Genomic DNA, 12,162 nt, shown 5'->3' on the forward strand with positions numbered 1-12,162 from the left:
AAACCGACAAAGATTCCAATTTACATGGTAAAGGGAATTAAGGTTGCAGATGGAATCAAGGTTGCTAATCCGATGACCTTAAAATAGGGAGATTTCCCTGCATTATACCGTGAGTCCAATGCAATTCCAAAGGTCCTTATAAGTGAAGGAGGGAAGCAGAAGAGGCAGAGTCAAAATGAAGTGATATGAGAATGATTTGACCTGCTGCTTCACCACCCTTGAAAATTGAAGGAATAAGTCTATGAGCCATTAATGTGGGTGACTTCCAGAAGCTGGAAAGGAGTGAGAAACAGATTTTTCCCTTTTAACCTCCAAAAAGAAACTCAGTCCTGCTGACACTTTCGTTTTGGCCAATGAAACTCATTTTAGCCTTCAGAACTACAGAACTATAGGGTAATACATTTGTGTTGCTTTAAGACACTGAGAGTGTGGTAATTTGTTACAGCAGCCATAGGAAACTAATAGAAAACCTAAAAGAAAAGTAAACATGCTGTGGTAGTATTAAAATCTATATTGTTGCCAAAACATTCCATGAAAATCCCTTTCATAGTGTTATCTTATGATCCATTTTATTTCTGTGGCATCTGTAGTAATGTTGCCTCTTTCATTTCTGATATTGAGTCTTCTTTTTTTCTTTGTCTAGCTAACATTTATGAATTTTGTTTGTCTTTATTTTAAAAACTGCTTAATAGTCTATTTTAAGCTGATAAGTTCAATAGCACACAGAAACTCTACAATAATCTCTGCAGTCACACACAGGAGCTCTAACACCCTACCCCACACTTCATTTTATTGTTGCTGCAATTTACATCTATTCATATTGTGTATCTTTTAACATATTTTATTTAGTTTTTTTAATACTTTTGTCTTTTGACTTTCATACTAGAATTAAGTCATTATTACTGTAGTAATCATTTCACTATGTATATCTATATGAAAACATCACGTTGTATACCTTAAATATATGCAATAACATATTTGTAATGAATAAAAAATAATAGTTATTTATACACCACTATTGCAGTTACAATATCTGTATCTGTCCCTATACTTACCTTTATTATCAAGTTTCATACTTTCTTATGCCATGGTGTTGCTGTTTAGTATCCCATCATTTCAACTTGAAGAACTCCTTTTAGCATTTTTTCTAAGATAGGTAATATACTATTGGTGATGATCTCTCTCAGCTTTTGTTTATTTTAAGTAGTCGTTATCTCTTCTCCACTATTAAAGGCCGGGTGTAGTGTTCTTGGTTGGCAGTTTCTTTTCTTTTAGAACTTTGAATGTATCATCCCACTCCCTCTGGCCTGCAAGGTTTCTGCTGAAAAATTCACAGATAGTTTCATGGACATTTTCTTTTATGTGACAAGTTACTTTTCTCTTTATCTCAAAATACACTTTGTTTTTGACTTTTTACAATGTGTCTCAATGTTGATTTATTTGCGTTCATCTTATTTGGGAACTTTTGGACTTCATGGATCTGAATGTCTATTGCCTTCCTCAGATTTGGGAAGTGTTCAGCCATTATTTCTTTAAGTAGGCTCTTTGGCCCCTTCTCTCTTCTCCTCTGACACTTCCTTAATGCTTATACTGGTGTCCTTGAAGAGGTCCTATCAGTTTCTTAAGTTTTCTCCATTCATTTTTGTTCTTTTTACTCTACTGACTGAATCATTTCCAATGATATGTTTTCAAGTTCACTGATTGTTTCTTCTGCTTCGCCTAGTCCATTGTTGAAGCTGTCTATTAAATAATTTAATTCAGTTATTGTGTTCCTCAGCTTCAAGATTTCTGTTTTGGTACTTTAAAAATATTTTCTATGGCTTTGTTGAAATTCTAACTTTTTTCCTGCATTGTTCTCTTGACCTCCATAAACATCTTTATATCATATTTTGCATTCTAAATGAAGTAAATCATATAATGATGTTTCATTAGGGTTGGTTTCTGAAGATTTATCTCTTATTTCTTTGTTTGGAACATCTTTGCCTGTTTCTACATTTTCCTTAGTTATCTGTGTTGATATTTGCACATTAGACACAGAAGGTCATCTCTCAGTCTTTACAGACTAGCCTTGTATAGGTGGAAACCTCCACCAACCAGCAAAGCCAGAGATTCTAGTCCTTCTAATAACTCTGTCTCTCTCCATGAACAGAAACAGGTGTGATTTTTGTCTACTCCTCTGTGCTGACCTGGGGTGGGAAACTATTGTATCAACCAGTCCAAACTACCATTTCTATTAATCTTTTATCTCAGGTGTCTAGACTGTACCAGACCCATCAGAGATCCAAGAGTGGCAAGTCTCATACCAGTTCCTTGTGTAGTCCTGGAGAGGTTGGGTGCTGGGCACAAGATCAATTCTTTTCTTCTCTAGAAGAAAGCTGACACTTGGGATATTTTCTCTGCTTGCTCTGTGCTGAGTAGGAGGGAGGATCTATGGTGTCCACCAGCACTAGCCTCCATCTATTTTCCTTCCTGGTGGCTAGACTGTGATAGGCCTCTCAGAGCTCTAAGACTGGTTAGTAAGATGCCAGTTCTTTGGAGAGCCCTGGAGAAATTTGGGTGTTGGATGCACCAATCAAGTCTTCCACACCCTTCCCAATCCCAGGAGAAAGCTGAGAGCTGGAATTTTTTGCCTGCTCTCTATGTACTGAGAAGTAGGGAGGATCTACGCTGTCTACTGGCTCAAGCCCCATCTCCATTCTCCCACAGGTGTCTAGACTGCACCAGACCCATTCGAGCTCTAAAACTAGTTAGATAGATGCTAGATCTTCAGGCAGCCATTGAAAAGTTGGAGTGTCAGATACACAAATCAGCACTCTTCCTCCATAGCAGGAAGCTGAAAGCTGAGATTTCTTATCTGCTTACTCTATGTCAGGAAGTTGGGTTGTGAGGGGGCGGGGTCTGTGGCATCCACCAGAAGAAGCTACCATCTCCGTCCTCTGCAGAAAGCTAGATTGTGGTAGACCAGTCAGAGCTCCAACTGACAGAAGTAATTCATGTATAAAGCCCCTTTAAAAATTTTGGAGTACTGGATACAAATCAATCTCTTCCAATGACTGGGTGAAGCTGGGAACTAGGGGTTCTCTTTCTGATTGTATGGCAGTACACTGGGGACAGGGACTCCACTGAGAGGATGTTCTGAATCTCCCTACCAACTTTGGTAACTCTGATTTTTCATTTTCCCGGGACGTGGTAGTCATTCAATTAGCTTCAGAATTTCTTACAAAGATAATTTGTTCAAATTGTTGTTGAAATATGTTCTGGGGAGTAGGATGGTGCAGAACTTCCCACTCTGCCATTTTGCTGATGTCACTCTGTAGGAGACTCTTGATCCTATTTAAATTTTCTATTTTAGAAGATAGTTGCCTTTCTATGTTTAGAGTATGTATATATTCTGGTGTGCTTTTGTGGGCTGAGTTCCAAAAATGTTTAATTTTGATAGCTCTTTCAATATTATTATACTTTACTTTGCTTTTTTAATTCTGAAGTGGTTTCAGCTCAATCATTGTTGGTGCCATCTGGGGCAGAAGGCCCTCTCTAGGCCATTCATGTCATTGGGCCACTTTCACGCCTGAAGATGGAAGAAACAAAAACAACCAGGCTTTGGTCTTCCTATGTCATTTGATAGAGGGCTAGGAAATATCAGGTTTTATGGATAATACTTTTGTGGCTCATTCAGGCTCCATTTCACTGGCCTTATTCTACAGCAGGGTTGTATCAGCTAGGTAGGGCTTCACTGATGCCTCTGAAGGCAGATCAGTTAGCTGGTTACCTGGTTATCGAATGAGGGTTAGGTTAGTCATCCAGTGCTGTGATGTTGCCAATATGGGTGGAATGGACAGCCCACCAGTGCACTGAATGTGGAGTGTGTTTTTTGGTGGGCCTGCCAAGTCTGAAATGGCCACTGTGGGTGAATCAACACACACATGTGTCCTGACTCCCTGACTCTAAAGAAGGGGCTGGAGCACCTCCCCATGTCTTTGCTGAGCTATTCCATTCTTAGTCGTTTGGCCAGAAAGTGAAAGCTTTTATTTATTTATTTATTTATTTATTTATTTATTTATTTATATATTTGTGTATGCCTGTTGGAGGTTTGGGGTTAACGATGTGTCCAGCACCCAGTTTGGGATATACATGAAAGATAAGAAGAAACTCAGATAACTGACCTTCCTCAAGTCCAAAGGTCACTAGTCAGAATTTTTATTTTTATTAACCATCCTTCTATTCTGTATGTCTATGGGTTTTCAGTCTTTTTGTTGTTGTCCATTGACTTGTTTCAGAGTATTAAATTGTATTTAGGAGGAAGGATAAGGAAAAACTGAAACTACAAAACTTTGTTCCAGAGCATGCATTTATCATAGATGTTGAATAATGTTCTTCTTTAAAAACATAATAAAGTGTAAACATATTTTGAGTAATATTTATTTCACTCCAAGAACAATCAGCTTCAAGTGAAACATTATTTATTACATAAAGAATTAAACCAGGCATTATACGAGATACTAATATTTGTGAAAGATGCAAATGATGCTCTTGAGGATCTTCCTGCTGACACGGTTAGTGAGAAGAGGAAGTTAGGGAAGAAACAGAAATTAAATAAATATTGTGCCACAGAAAGGTATATGGTAAGTACCAAAAATTTAAAATAGCATAAGAATGGTTTTTAAAAATGTCTCTTAGATAGTGTTTTCAATTAATTTATCATCTGAAATGGAATAGATAACCTATTAATGCTTATGACAATTTAACATGTGTAAATTGAAACTGTCTCAGAAATTTAAGATATAAGTTCAGCTTATCCTTAAAAAATTTTGTTTTAATTATTGTGGAAATATTTGCAAATAATTACGTATTTAAAGAACTGTATAGTGAATCAATTTCCCATCATTTATATTCAATAACTATCTGTGTATGGTCAAGTTTTATTTTCTGTACACTCCATATTCCCTTTTCCCTATCAATATTTCAGAGCAAATTCTAGGCAATTTCTTGAGTCATTCCTTGATGAGAGCACTAATCACTTTTATCTCAAGTTTTATTCTCTTTCTCCTCTTCCCCACTGGATTCTCTTATAAGAAGAATTTCTGTACACTCATCCACATGCTGCTTTTTGTTTTACATATAGTGCTGCAGCTCTGATGATTCAACTCTGCCAGAAGATGGATCTTTAATGATTAGCACTACACACTGACCAACTCAGAAGAAGGAGCCACACCACCTGTGACTCCAGCCCTGACTTCTGCTCTGGACTAGTGTTTCCATAACAGTGACTTCAAAATCACTGTGATTTGAAGCCTTGTTGAACATGAAGATGTTACTCCTGCTGCATTGGCTTGGGGTGTTTCTGTCCTGTTCTGGACACATCCAGGATGAGCACCCCCAATATCACAGCCCTCCAGATGTGGTGATTCCTGTGAGGATAACTGGCACCACCAGAGGCGTGAAACCTCCAGGCTGGCTCTCCTATATCCTGCCCTTTGGAGGCCAGAAACACATTATCCACATAAAGGTCAAGAAGTTTTTGTTTTCCAAACACCTCCCTGTGTTCACCTACACAGACCAGGGTGCTATCCTTGAGGACCAGCCTTTTGTCCAGAATAACTGCTACTATCATGGTTATGTGGAAGGGGACCCAGAATCCTTGGTTTCCCTCAGTACCTGTTTTGGGGGTTTTCAAGGAATATTACAGATAAATGACTTTGCTTATGAAATCAAGCCCCTAGCATTTTCTACCACGTTTGAACATCTGGTATATAAGATGGACAATGAGGAGAAACAATTTTCAACCATGAGATCCGGATTTATGCAAAATGAAATAACATGCCAAATGGAATTTGAAGAAATTGATAATTCGACTCAGAAGCAAAGTTCTTATGTGGGCTGGTGGATCCATTTTAGGATTGTTGAAATTGTAGTCGTCATTGATAATTATCTATACATTCGTTATGAAAGGAATGACTCAAAGTTGCTGGAGGATCTATATGTTATTGTTAATATAGTGGATTCCATTTTGGATGTCATTGGTGTTAAGGTGTTATTATTCGGTTTGGAGATCTGGACCAATAAAAACCTCATTGTAGTAGATGATGTAAGGAAATCTGTGCACCTGTATTGCAAGTGGAAGTCGGAGAACATTACTCCCCGGATGCAACATGACACCTCACATCTTTTCACAACTCTAGGATTAAGAGGGTTAAGTGGCATAGGAGCTTTTAGAGGAATGTGTACACCACACCGTAGTTGTGCAATTGTTACTTTCATGAACAAAACTTTGGGCACTTTTTCAATTGCAGTGGCTCATCATCTAGGTCATAATTTGGGCATGAACCATGATGAAGATACATGTCGTTGTTCACAACCTAGATGCATAATGCATGAAGGCAACCCACCAATAACTAAATTTAGCAATTGTAGTTATGGTGATTTTTGGGAATATACTGTAGAGAGGACAAAGTGTTTGCTTGAAACTCTACACACAAAGGACATCTTTAATGTGAAGCGCTGTGGGAATGGTGTTGTTGAAGAAGGAGAAGAGTGTGACTGTGGACCTTTAAAGCATTGTGCAAAAGATCCCTGCTGTCTGTCAAACTGCACTCTGACTGATGGTTCTACTTGTGCTTTTGGGCTTTGTTGCAAAGACTGCAAGTTCCTACCATCAGGGAAAGTGTGTAGAAAGGAGGTCAATGAATGTGATCTTCCAGAGTGGTGCAATGGTACTTCCCATCAGTGCCCAGATGACTTTTATGTGGAAGATGGAATTCCCTGTAAGGAGAGGGGCTACTGCTATGAAAAGAAGTGTCATGACCGCAATGAACAGTGTAGGAGGATTTTTGGTGCAGGGGCAAATACTGCAAGTGAGACTTGCTACAAACAACTGAACACCTTAGGTGACCGTGTTGGTCACTGTGGTATCAAAAATGCTACATATATAAAATGTAATATCTCAGATGTCCAGTGTGGAAGAATTCAGTGTGAGAATGTGACAGAAATTCCCAGTTTGAGTGATCATACTACTGTGCATTGGGCTCGCTTCAATGACATAATGTGCTGGAGTACTGATTACCATTTGGGGATGAAGGGACCTGATATTGGTGAAGTGAAAGATGGAACAGAGTGTGGGATAGATCATATATGCATCCACAGGCACTGTGTCCATATAACCGTCTTGAATAGTAATTGCTCTCCTGCATTTTGTAACAAGAGGGGCATCTGCAACAATAAACATCACTGCCATTGCAATTATCTGTGGGACCCTCCCAACTGCCTGATAGAAGGCTATGGAGGTAGTGTTGACAGTGGCCCACCCCCTAAGAGAAAGAAGAAAAAGAAGTTTTGTTATCTGTGTGTATTGTTGCTTATTGTTTTGTTTATTTTATTATGTTGTCTTTATCGACTTTGTAAAAAATGTAAGCCAATAAAAAAGCAGCAAGATGTTCAAACTCCATCTGCAAAAGAAGAGGAAAAAATTCAGCATCAACCTCATGAGTTACCTCCCCAGAGTCAACCTTGGGTGATGCCTTCCCAGAGTCAACCTCCTGTGATGCCTTCCCAGAGTCAACCTCAGGTGACGCCTTCCCAGAGTCAACCTCCTGTGACACCCTCCCAGAGTCAACCTCGGGTGATGCCTTCTCAGAGTCAACCTCCTGTGATGCCCTCCCAGAGGCAACCTCAGTTGATGCCTTCCCAGAGTCAACCTCCTGTGACGCCCTCCCAGAGCAAACCTCCTGTGACGCCCTCCCAGAGCAAACCTCAGGTGACGCCCTCCCAGAGCCAACCTCGGGTGACGCCCTCCCAGAGTCAACCTCATGTGACACCTTACCGGAGTCAAAGTGGGAAACAAAAGCAATCAGTACCAATTCCAAAAACTGTATCCAGAAAAGGTACATTAAAAAAATAATTCCTAGTATGTTTCTACTTACTCTTCATTGTTTTAAATAATTTGAAAGTTTATTTTTCTGAAAAACTTGCCACTTTATATTTCCCAAAAAAGCCATGGCATATGTGTGGTGTACCAATTTTTAACTTGTTGTCTTTCAGCTTCCAAATCCTTTCTTCTTTTTCACTCTACTTTATAGGAATCGTATTTCTGCTAAATCAGCCCTCATCCTATAGGGTTTTGCAACAGGGAGAAAGAATAGGAAATTAGAAATCTGGGAGATCTGTTTTCTTCCTGTTTATCAGTATTTCCTGAATAATAGGTTTTACACTGCTAACAATACTTGATTTTAATCTCCTCCTACTTTTTAAAACTCACTCCAGAAAAACTTCATTGTCTGCTGTCTGGTGTGTTACACTCAGGGTTCTGGATTCCAGTTCTTTGAGCTCTATGCAAATGTCTCAAACTTCTAGCACTAGCTGAGCAATATCTATTGTTAGAAATCTGAGTGTGAGATCCGGGGGGCCAGTCCTACCATCTTCTAGGTTCAGCTAACTCCAATCATTTCCACTTGCTACTTAGCTTCATGAATGGAATCATTTTTTTGCAATTAGTAGTTCATATTTAGTAACCAATTAGTAGTGTGGTGTCTACCTTAACTTGTTCTGTTCTTCAATTGCTGTTTACCCAATTACTAATATTTAATTATATCCCTCCAAAATCACTCATGTGGTTTCCCTTTTTCTGACTAAGCTCTGTTATAGTACTAATCTTGATATACTGGATGAAGCAGGAGTGAGAAGGCATCATATGCTTTATTTTTTAAAATTTACTTTTAATTTTCAGGGTTTTTTTTTATCATTGCCCTTCACTGTCTCTGGAAAATTACTTAAACTTATAGACAGTTTACTTCAAAATAAGGTGGGATAATAATAACAGTTCTCTTTCAACTTCTGGGTTCCTCTGGTTATAAAATGAGATGAAGCACAGCACTATTCACAGCAGCAAAGACATGGAATCAACCTAGGTGCCCATCAATGGTGAAATGGTGTATTAGGGTTCTCTAGAGGGACAGAACTAATGGAATACACACACACACATACAGAGAGACAGAGAGAGAGAGAAAGGGGAGTTTATTAAGTATTAACTCACACAATAACAAGGTTCTGCAATAGGCCATCTACAGGTTGTGGAGCAAAGAAAGCCCGTCTGAGTTCCAAAACTGAAGGAGTTGGAGTCTGATATTTGAAGGCAGGAAGCATCCAGCATAGGAGAAAGATGTAGGCTGGGAGGCTAGGCCAGTCTCTCTTTTCACATTTTTCTGCCTGCATATATTCTAGCTGTGCTGGCAGCTGATTAGATTGTGGCAACCCAGATTAAGGGTGGGTCTGCCTTTCTCAGCCCACTGACTCAAATGTTAATCTCTTTTGGCAACACCCACACAGACACACCCAGGATCAATACTTTGTATCCTTCAATCCAATCAAATTGACACTCAGTACTAACCATCGCAAGTCCACCCCTTGTCAACTTGAACCCATACACGTCTCTTGAGATCATGCATAATCTTCAAATAAAGACAATAATATGGTCATAATTATGCCTAAAATAATACAACTATCCTTCATACAACTGGAAACGCACCAATCTCCAATCCAAATACTATTACATAAAATTAACAATACTTAAATGCTGATATGAAGTCAATAAATCTTGTCTCATGATAAATGAGAAAGGAAATAAAATGAAGATATTTTCTTAGTACAAGTGTATACATGCACAGAAATGTTTTCAACAAAAGAAGGAGGAAAATACTCATGACAATTTCAGTCCTCGTTTCTGCAGCTGGTCACATGGTCATGGCTGGTATTGATGACTACCTTCTACTACCCATTCTGTATTCCCTTTGCCTTTGGCAAGCACCTCAGCAGGTCCTTTTTTTTTTTTTTAAATTTCCCTGGTGGAGTGACCCAAACCTTCATTCCTGTGGGATCTGGTCATTTGTAGTCTTGCCTGGATTAGGCTGTTGTAGTTTCCCATTTACCTTAATCACAGAGCATGGTAATACTAAAAGACGCCCTAATGGATCTCCCATATTCCATGCATACTCTTCCTTACCTCCATTGTGGAGTAATAGACTGATTTCCTCTTAATAGTCTGGGTAAATCACCCCAGCCAACACTGTAACTCCCTTCTTAGCCTGTTGACTTAAAGTAGGAGGAGCTCAAAGTGTCCAGGTGGCAATCTTAACTTCCAGTTTAATGGAATCATTGTTGTGTATCCTGGTGGCAGCATTCCTCCCTCTGGAACTAAGACCTCTAGGCCAGCAGAACGTAATGTCATGGAAACAGGAAGCAAAAATTTTGCTAGCAGATCACTGTGGGTAATGGTGAGTGGTGTCACTTCCACCCCTTGATTCCTGGAGCCATGAATCCTGGCTATGGGAGAAACAGTACCATATATCGGATGCTGATTCAGAGCATATACAACCTTGTGGAGAACTTTGCCCCAGTCACGGAAAGTATAGTCACCTAGTTGGCATTGTAATTGTGACTTCAAAAGGCCATTCTACCATTGTATCAATCCAGCTGCCTCAGGATGATGGGGAACATGGTAAGACCAGTGAATTCCATGAGCATGAGCCCACTGCTGCACTTCTTTAGTTGTAAAGTAAGTGCCTTGGTCTGAGGCAATGCTGTGTGGAATACCATGATGGTGGAGAAGGCATTCTGTGAGTCCACAGATGGTAGTCTGGCAGAAGCGTTGCATGCAGGATAGGCAAACCCATATCCGGAGTAAGTGTCTATTCCAATGAGGGCAGACCTCTACCCTTCCCATGATGGAAGAGGTCCAATATAATCAACATGCCACCAGGGAGCTGGCTGATTACCCTGAAGAATGGTGCCAAATAGAGGGCTCAGTTTTGGTCTCTGCTGCTGCCAAATTGGGCACCCAGCAGTGGCCTTAGCCAAACCAGCCTTGGTGAGTGGAAGTCCATGTTGCTGAGCCCAGGCATAACCTCTGTCCCTACCACCATGGCCATTTTGTCCGTGGGCTCATTGGGTGATGATGGGGTGGCTGGGGAAAGAGGCTGAGTGGTGTCCACAGAAAGGGTCATCTTATCCACTTGATTATTAAAATCCTCGTCTGCTGAGGTCACCTGTTGGTGAACACTCACATGGAATACAAATATCTTCACAGTTTTTGACCACTCAGTGAGTTCCATCCACATACCTCTTCCCAAATTTCTTTGTCACCGACTTTTCAATCATGCTTCTCCCAAGTCCCAGACCATCCAGCCAAACCATTGGCTACAGCGCGTGGATTAGTATATAATTTCACATCTGGCCATTCCTCCTTCTATGCAGAGTCCACAACCAGGTGCGTTGCTTGAATTTCTGTGCACTGGGAATATTTCCCTTCATGTCTATCCTTCAGAGGTGTCCTAGAATGGGTCTGTAGTGCTAGAGCTGTCCACTTTCGGGTGATGCCTGCATATCATGAAGAACCATCTGTGAATCAGGCCCTAGTCTTCTCTTCCTCTGTCAACTGATCATAGATAACTCCCCATGAGGCCATTGGTGCAGGCCGGGGAATAGAAGACAGAGTGGCAGGAGTGGAGACCATGGGCATTTGAGCCACTTCCTTTTGTAACTTACTTGCGCCTTCAGGACCTGCTCGAGCCCGATCACATACATACCACTTCCATTGATAATGGAATGCTGCTGTGCATGACCTAATTTATGGCTAAATGGGTCAGAAAGCACCCAGTTCATGAAAGGCAGTTCAGGTCACATGGTGACTTGATGACCCATAGTCAAACATTCAATTTCCACCAAAGCCCAGTAACAGGCCAAGAGCTGTCTCTCAAAAGAAGAGTAGTTATCTGCAGAAGATGGCAGGGCCTTGTTCCAAAATCCTAGGGGCCTCTGCTCTGATTCACCTATGGGGGCCTGCCAAAGGCTGCGAACAGCATTCCTATCAGCCACTGACACCTCAAGCACCACTGGATCTGTGGGGTCATATGGCCCAAGTGGCAGAGCAGCTTGCACAGCAGCTTGGATCTCTTGCAGAACCTTCTTGTGTTCTGGATCCCGCTCAAAACTTACAGCTTTTCGGGTCACTTGATAAATGGGCTGGAGTAACACACCCAACTGAGGAATGTGATGCCTCCAAAATCCAGATAGGCCCACAAGGTGTGGTGCCTCTCTTTTGATTGTAGGAGGGGCCAAATGCAGCAACCTAGCCTTCACCCTGGAAGGATTATCTCGACAGTCCCAACACCATTG

General features: G+C 40.6%; 1 protein-coding gene across 5 annotated transcripts in view; it reads left to right on the forward strand.

The window, feature by feature from the left end:
- ADAM29 (ADAM metallopeptidase domain 29) overlaps window positions 1-12,162 on the forward strand; it is a 105,209-nt gene that overhangs the window by 56,458 nt on the left and 36,589 nt on the right. For 3 of the 5 annotated variants that reach the window (XM_054554735.1, XM_054554736.1, XM_054554737.2), the window contains one exon: window positions 5,123-7,903. The exons of the other annotated variants lie outside the window; for them this stretch is intronic. In XM_054554735.1, the coding sequence (XP_054410710.1) occupies window positions 5,303-7,894 (2,592 nt within the window). In that variant the 5' untranslated portion in view covers window positions 5,123-5,302 and the 3' untranslated portion in view covers window positions 7,895-7,903. Of the gene's footprint in view, window positions 1-5,122; window positions 7,904-12,162 lie in introns of those variants that run through there. 5 annotated transcript variants of the gene reach the window in all.

Source organism: Pongo abelii, chromosome 3 (genome assembly GCF_028885655.2).
Source record: "Pongo abelii isolate AG06213 chromosome 3, NHGRI_mPonAbe1-v2.0_pri, whole genome shotgun sequence".
In the NCBI taxonomy this organism is placed as follows: domain Eukaryota; kingdom Metazoa; phylum Chordata; class Mammalia; order Primates; family Hominidae; genus Pongo; species Pongo abelii.